General features: G+C 58.2%; 5 protein-coding genes across 5 annotated transcripts in view; 3 read left to right on the top strand and 2 right to left on the bottom strand.

The window, feature by feature from the left end:
• SPRG_22186 (hypothetical protein) overlaps window positions 1-1,353 on the top strand; it is a gene marked incomplete at both ends in the record, with an annotated part of 2,200 nt that extends 847 nt beyond the window's left edge. The window contains 5 exons of the mRNA XM_012345762.1: window positions 18-401; window positions 469-585; window positions 633-911; window positions 970-1,122; window positions 1,186-1,353. Of these exons, the coding sequence (XP_012201152.1) occupies window positions 18-401; window positions 469-585; window positions 633-911; window positions 970-1,122; window positions 1,186-1,353 (1,101 nt within the window). The remainder of the gene's footprint in view (window positions 1-17; window positions 402-468; window positions 586-632; window positions 912-969; window positions 1,123-1,185) is intronic.
• A 100-nt stretch (window positions 1,354-1,453) lies between these two features.
• Window positions 1,454-2,065, bottom strand: SPRG_06296 (hypothetical protein). The gene has a single exon (XM_012345679.1). The coding sequence runs from the start codon at window positions 2,009-2,011 to the stop codon at window positions 1,532-1,534; it is 480 nt and encodes a 159-aa protein (XP_012201069.1). The 5' UTR covers window positions 2,012-2,065; the 3' UTR covers window positions 1,454-1,531.
• Window positions 2,066-3,205: 1,140 nt separating this feature from the next.
• SPRG_06295 (mitotic spindle assembly checkpoint protein MAD2A) lies at window positions 3,206-4,157 on the top strand. The gene is made up of 6 exons (XM_012345678.1): window positions 3,206-3,244; window positions 3,303-3,385; window positions 3,429-3,559; window positions 3,604-3,721; window positions 3,774-4,002; window positions 4,049-4,157. The coding sequence occupies exons 1-6, from the start codon at window positions 3,233-3,235 to the stop codon at window positions 4,100-4,102; spliced, it is 627 nt and encodes a 208-aa protein (XP_012201068.1). The 5' UTR covers window positions 3,206-3,232; the 3' UTR covers window positions 4,103-4,157.
• SPRG_06294 (hypothetical protein) lies at window positions 4,148-4,891 on the bottom strand (the record flags this gene model as incomplete). The annotated part of the gene is made up of 4 exons (XM_012345677.1): window positions 4,148-4,366; window positions 4,410-4,491; window positions 4,550-4,772; window positions 4,825-4,891. The coding sequence occupies 4 exons, from the start codon at window positions 4,889-4,891 to the stop codon at window positions 4,148-4,150; spliced, it is 591 nt and encodes a 196-aa protein (XP_012201067.1).
• A 582-nt stretch (window positions 4,892-5,473) lies between these two features.
• On the top strand, window positions 5,474-7,038 carry SPRG_06293 (hypothetical protein; the record flags this gene model as incomplete). Its single annotated transcript, XM_012345676.1, has 3 exons — window positions 5,474-5,653; window positions 5,704-6,294; window positions 6,321-7,038. 3 exons carry the CDS (start codon window positions 5,474-5,476, stop codon window positions 6,966-6,968), a joined length of 1,419 nt encoding a protein of 472 aa, XP_012201066.1. The 3' UTR covers window positions 6,969-7,038.
• Between the last annotated feature and the right edge of the window lie 126 nt (window positions 7,039-7,164).

The raw sequence follows: 7,164 nt of genomic DNA, 5'->3' as shown, positions 1-7,164 counted from the left end.
CGTCCGATTGGACGCAGGACGTCCGGCACCTCGTGCTCGACATGTCGTCGGCGCCCGTGGCGTATGCCCCCGGCGACATCGCCCTCTTGTACCCGGAGAACACGGACGCGGCCGCGATCGATCGATTTTTACACCGCCTCGGGCTCCTCGGGCTCGTGCGCGGCACGCAGCTCGTCATTTCGCGCGTGGACGGCGCGCCAGCCAACCTTCCGTCGCCCGTCTCGGTGGACGATCTCATGCGCAAGTACCTCGACATCTTTGGCACGCCGCGCCGGTCCTTCTTTGAGCGGCTCTCGCTCTTTGCGTCGGATCCGGACGAGCGCGAGAAGCTCGTCGAGCTCGCGTCGCCGGGCGGCGCAGACCTTTTGAGCGACTACTGCACGCGCGAGAAGCGAACATACGTCGAGGCAAGTGCAACCAGCTGCGCCCCGTTGCACCCGTTCCCATCCGCTCACGATTTTGTGATAGGTGTTTGAGGACTTTGCGTCCGTGGCGGTGCCACTCGAGTATCTTGTCGAATGCATTCCGCGGCTGCAGCCCCGATCGTACTCGATCGCGTCGGCGTCTGCGACCCACCCGTCCACGGTCGGTTGAAGCGTCCTTCCGCCTGCTCATCCTCTCCTTTTCCATAGATTGAACTGACCATCGCCCTCGTCGAGTTCCAAACGCCCTACAAGCGCCCCAAGAGAGGGATCTGCTCGGCCTACGTGGCATCGCTTCCTATCGGGGCGACGCTTCCGATCTGGATCAAGGCCGGCCTCTTTGCGCCGCCGCCGCCGCAAGCCAACGTGCTGCTGATCGGACCTGGCACCGGCGTCGCCGTCATGCGCGCGCTCATTCAAAGCCGAGCAGCCCACGCAACGGCAAACGGCGAAACCCACTTGTTTGTTGGGTGCCGCCACGCCGCCAAGGTGCGTCCCACTCTGGCCCTTGCCTCGGAGCGGCTGGTTGAAGTAGCGCGCCACCTAGGACTTTCTATACGAGGGGGAGTGGCAGACACTCGTGTCCACGGGCCAACTCACGTCGCTCCACGCGGCGTTCTCGCGCGACTTTGGCTACAAGCTGTACGTGCAAGCCAAGCTCGCGGAAGCCAGCGCCATGGTGTTCCGCGTCCTCACCAATGTACGTGGCATGGGAAAAAGCCGCGTCGTATCATACTCATGATGGCGTTCTCTCGATGCATAGGGCGGCTACTGCTTCGTCGCTGGCTCGGCAAAGCGCATGCCGACAGATGTGTACGAGGCGATCCGGGATATCGTCGTCAGTGAAGGCCAAGTATCCTTGAAGGAGGCTGAGGTGTTCATGAAGAGCTTGGTCCGCCACAAGCGGTATGTGGTCGAGTCGTGGTCGTAGTCGTAGTCGACGTAATACCATGGTGGCGATAATATAGCAAGCGCAGATTCAAACACAGGATGATGGGCCGTGGGGAAGGGCAAGATGATGAGAGAGATGTAGAAGTACATGTGTATAATGATGGAATAGTTGATAGGGATGCTTAAATACTAGATATATAATTTACGGCGCGGCCACCTTACTCTCCGATCGAGAAGGTTTCGCTGTCGACAAAGAGCTTGCCGTCCATCGACATGAAGCGCACGAAGTAGTCCTTGTCCTTCGTGAGCGACGCAGGCACTTGTTTCAGTACAAAGAGACCGTTGTTCTCGACGTGGTCGGCGATGATCGTGTACGACCGCGTGTTGGTCAGCGAGCTCTTCTGGAGCAAGACGATGCGGATCTCGGCGACCGAGATGTCGAGCGGCGCCCACTGCAGGATTGCGGGCTGGCTGCGGCGCCAGTGGGTCTGCTGCTTGGGCGCACGGACGTTGAGGAGCTTGGGCGTCGTGGCCGCGCGGGCGAGGCTGCCCCAGCTCTTGGAGCGCACGAGCTGGCGCGGCGACGTCTCGGGCGTCGACGGCAGCTCGGGCATGTCCATCGCGCTGTTGTGTTCGTAGCCAAAGATCTCATCTTGGTTGGTCGTCGTCATCGGGGTCATGGTCTCGCACTCCAACATGGTGGTCGGGTCTGTAAGTGGCGCTGGAGGTCTTCTCGGGTCGCGAGAAAATTCGGAAATGATGGTTTGGCGCATCCGGCGGCGTCCGAGATGTGTTTAAACGCGCCCCCAGCTGGGTTTGGCGCACGTTTGACGCCGGACATTTCTTATGGGCGTGTGACGCATGTTTTATTCGGCCGCCGATTGGCCACGTGCGAAATCCTGGCCGTGGATTGGCCATAAAGCCTCCAACGTGCACTTGTTTCGGCCAATGGGCGAGTGGGGATACAAAGCACGGCGTTTTGGACACAAGAAAGTTTCAATAAAATTGTGGTCGTCGCCGGAGGATTATGCAAACCAGCAAGAGACAGGCTATGGACATGAGGTTTTGACTGCTTTTCGGGGGCGAAAAAACGTGACAAGAGCGGTCTCCAGCACCACGAGGTCAAGCTGCATGTCGTTCGCCCGCAACACACTTGACGCCACGTCGTGTGTGCCAAGGGTACGACACAGATCACGCCGCCGTGCCTCCCGTATAGCGACCGTTGGCCATCGGTTGCTTACGCACGCCTTTTTTTCGGCGAGCCACTTGCGACGACGGCGGTGCCCCTTTTTGCCCACGCTTTTATCTTTTTTTATCTCATACTACGCTGGAGACGACGATGTCGCGAATCATAATCTCCTTCGAAACAGCACTCTCAAGATGCCCATGGAAGCCGGCGCTTCGATACGAATAACCTGGCCAAAAGTTGTAGTAGTAGCTGGACCGCGCAGCTGCGCGTGATGGATTTTGTTCAGCGTCGGCCAGACGATGTCGACGATCGCGAGGTGTCTTTGTTACCGTGCAATGCACGGGTCAGGCTTGACCAGTCCGCGGTAGAGTTTCTACATACTGCGCAATAGAAGAGGCATCACTGCATCTGTGCTGCGGCGAGAGGACTGGCGTGCCGAGGTGCACTTGCAAAATTCACTTGAAATAGACGCGATGCTGTCGCATACCGCACGCGGCCGCGTGCCGTGACAGCTTCCCGTGTTGGACAGGAGGCGACTCTGAAGCTTCTGCGCAATCAGATGCGCCATGACCGTCATTCTGCCTGGACCAAATTTCCAGCTGCGTATCCGGATTTCGAAGCTTCCGGACTATACCCAAGCTTGATCTTTGTATGCGTTTCTTCGAGAGCCACCTCCGGATACGCGTCCGTTTTCCGGTCAATTGCCAACGGGACACGACGCGCGAGCACGATGGTGGGCCATGTACGACGACGACGATGGCGTGCGTCAGCCATGGCGACAGCTCATAGCGCTGGCGTAGGAGCAAGCGCAGACGCAGAAGGCCATCACGCTCAAGGGCTCGGCGGCGATCGTGACCGAGTTCTTTGCCTTTAGCATCAACAAGTACGTCCACCGCTGCCGCGAGCCAACGCTAATGCGCTGCTAGCATTCTCTACCAGCGTGGCATCTACCCACCCGAAAGCTTTACGCGCGTGTCCAAGTATGGCCTCGCCATGGTGGTCACGGCCGACGAAAAGCTCAAGGCCTTCTTGGCGACCGTCCTCGAACAGCTCTCTGGTGAGCAGCCACCTTTTGCAGGCGGACTGAGGTGTCGTGCATAGGATGGCTCGTAGCAGGTCATGTCCAGAAGCTTGTGCTGGTTGTCGCAGGCGTGGATTCGAACTCGGTCTTGGAACGATGGGTTTTTGATGTGTTTGCCGAGCCGCCGAACGAGCACGGGTAACTCCAACGTGCACGAACAGCCTGTCTCACGCATGGCGGATGTGCATAGCGAGCGCATCTCGACCAAGGACGAGCGTGAAATCATGAGCGAAATCCAAGCCATCATGCGCCAGATTACTGCCAGCGTGTCGTTCCTTCCCCTTCTCAACGAGGCGTGTGCGTTCGACCTGCTGCTGTACACGGACAAGGATCTCGAGATTCCCCAGGCGTGGGAAGAGTCGGATCCGCGCTTCGTCGAGAACTCGATGCAAGTGCGTTTGCGTTCGTTCACGACAAAGGTACAGAAGAATCGCGTGCTTGGTCGTCCTCTCCACACCATAGTAGATCCATCGCGTCGACACGCTCGTGGCGTACAAGGACCCGGACGCGACGGCGTAGAAATCGACGGCCTCGCAATGTATATGGGAATGGATGAAGATTATCTTAGTCGGTCTTGGCCTTGGTGTACTTGGCGACCAAGGCGCCCACCTCCTTGTGGAACGCAGGGCCGTCAAAGTGGCCCTCTTCGTCAAAGAACGTGCCAATGTACAGCTCGGCCTTGACCTTCTTCGATGGGGTGAGCGTCGACTCGAACGTCAGGTGGTAGTGGTCTTTGTACTGCGGAATGCGCGTCCGAACGTAAAACTGATCCTCGGGCCGCGCCTGTTGGATGTCAGATCGAGAGGTGGCCATTGAAGATGCGCACCGTGTCCGGGTAGACGCGTGCAATGATGTCCTTCTCGATGAACATGAGGTAGCCCGTGAGAAGCGAGTTGAGAACGAAGAAGCTAGCATTGGAAGATAAGGACATGAGAAGAGCGGAGCGATAGGATGTGGCAGCCGTACCCGCCAGCGCACGCAAGGATGATGTTGCTGTCGTCCGGGAACGGCGTCTCGTGCCACACAGTGCCAATGGCAAAGGCGATTGCAACGACCATCGTCAGCATCTTGAGGTTGTCCGTCTTGTAGTTGAAGCCGTACTTGACCTCGTCCTTGAGGTGCTCGACGACGCTGTCATCGAGGAGGTTCTTCACGGCGGCCTGGTCGCCCGTGTCGATCTTCGTGAGCGCTACTCATGGCCATGAGCGTCCTCTTTAAGCAGTCGACCATGCATCTCGTACGCTTCTCTTCCTCGACCTCGTCGATATCGTCATCTTCGTCCTTCCGGCGGGAAAACCAGGCGCCCATCTTGCGTCGCAATGTATTCCGGTATGTCCCCACATGCCACGCGGCCACCTTGAAAAACCTTTTATTCTCTATACCATCGTATCATATTATAGAGTAGACAAAATTAGTGTGCGTGAACCCGCCAACGTTGCTGTTGCGCACTGCAGAGGCTGGCGATGCAGTGCTTTCTACAATCTTATCCCTCCAACAGACAGCAGAAAGCGCGAGCGCATGCGCAACGGACCAGCGAGACCTCGGGGACGCCCAGCACTACCACCCATATACTATTTCATGTGTGCATTTTGATTGGACAAAATATAGGCCAATGGCGAGGCGACAAACGAATCCTCTCGACCAAGCCCGACGTCATCATCTTGCATCCACAAGGCAGCCGCGCCGTGGGAAGAGTCACACCGGCGCATGGACCATGGCTTCAAGTTGCCGTGATGGCGCGTGCGAAGGTACAGGTTATAGGCGAGGCCATTAGCTCATGGATCGTAACCCCGAATTGCAGTGGCCGTAATCGCAATCCAAAACAATAATAATTTCAGAAATATTTAAATAAAACCGACCGAATCTTTCGTCGTCAGGGTCGTCAACGCGATGGAGCCCGCTGACGTCACCGACCAAGGCGACGACGCAGCTCGCCGCCGATGCGTCTCGCCGTTCGGCGCCTGCGGGCGCTGGCTACGCAGCCTCGTCGAGCTCTACGGCCTCCGAACGCTGGCCGTGCTCTGCGGCACCAACTTGCTCTCGGGCCTCATCTCGATCGACCTCTTCGCCGTCGACTACATGTTCAAGGACGAGTTCCATCTGAGCCCGTCGTCGCGCAGATGTCGACGACGACGCTCATGCTGCCATGGGCGCTCAAGCCGATCTGGGGACTCATCACAGACACGGTCTCGATCGGCGGCTTCCACCGCAAACCGTTCTACGTCCTCTGCGGCTGCTTGGCCTTTTGCTGCACGTCGCTGCTTGGGCTGCCAAACATCGTGAGCTCGTACGAACTCGCACTAGGCGTCCTCCTCCTGCGCTCGGTCGGGTACGCGTTCATTGACGTCATCATCGACGCGGTCCTCGCCGAGCAAGCGCGCAAGGACGTCGCGTCGGGCGCGCAGAACCTCCAGAGCATTGCGTCCTTCCACAAGGCGCTGGGCGTCGTGCTCGCATCGATCCTCAAGGGCCCGCTCATCACTGCCCTCGGACCCCGGCGCGTCTTTACCGTCATGTCGTTCGTCATGCCACTGCCGTACGTCGTCCTATCCTGTGTCATGGTCGAGGCCCGCAATCCCTGCACCGACTCGATCCGCGTCCGCATGCGGCGCCAGAGCCGACTGCTCGCGACCTCGTTTGCATCGCCGCTCGTGTGGCGGCCGGCGCTCTTCCTCCTCCTCTCGATCTCGCTCTCGCCGACGATCGTCCAGGTCTACTTTACTTTGCGACGAGCGAGCTCGGCTTCTCGCCCAACTTTATCGCGTCGCTCTCGCTGATTGGCGCGCTCACGGCGATGGCGACGACGCTCTTGTACCAAGCCAAGATGAAGCACGTCGCGTTCCGGTCAGTCTTTGTAGGCAGTCAGATCGGGGTCGTCTGTGCGAACGCTGCGACGCTCCTCCTCGTGACGCGCACGAACGTGAGTCTTGGGATCCCCGACAAGGCGTTTGTGATTGGCGAAGACATTGCGATCGTGATCGTCAAGTACATGCAGATCATGCCCATCACGGTACTCTGCGCCAAGCTCTGCCCGCGCGGCGTCGAAGGCACGATGTTTGCGGGCTTTGACTCGATCATGAACGGCTCGTACCTCATTTCGGGCTACCTCGGCGCACTCATTGCGCAGCACGCGGGCATCACCGAGCGCAACTTTGAGCATCTCTGGATCGTCCAGCTCATCATTGTCGGCTCGCGCTTGCTCCCGTTCGTCTTTGTGTTTTGGCTCATTTCTGACGACATCAACGTCCTCACAACCAACGCTGCGCCCAATGAGACCGATGGCAATGGCAAGGAAGATGCCCACGCGCTGCGAAAAGATTTGGTGCTCCTACCGCCTTTGGACGCGGTGGCGAGTGTGACTGAGCTCCAGATCCGACACGTCTAACGTTACCTGTATTACTGCGGAAATGGGTACAGATAGTGTATGCCGGAATGTAATACGAGTAGTATCTTTTAGGTGAACATATTGTCAGTCGGTCATGCGACGTCGAATACTGTTGCTTGCACCAAAAGACAATCCGTACGGAGTGGCACGAGGACAGTAGCAGCGCGAGGGATCGGGTTTCTTCAATTCGTACCCG

This window comes from Saprolegnia parasitica (genome assembly GCF_000151545.1).
Source record: "Saprolegnia parasitica CBS 223.65 unplaced genomic scaffold supercont2.24, whole genome shotgun sequence".
NCBI lineage: Eukaryota > Oomycota > Saprolegniomycetes > Saprolegniales > Saprolegniaceae > Saprolegnia > Saprolegnia parasitica.
Note: the sequence above shows the minus strand (reverse complement) of the source record. Positions and strands in the feature narration are given on the sequence as shown.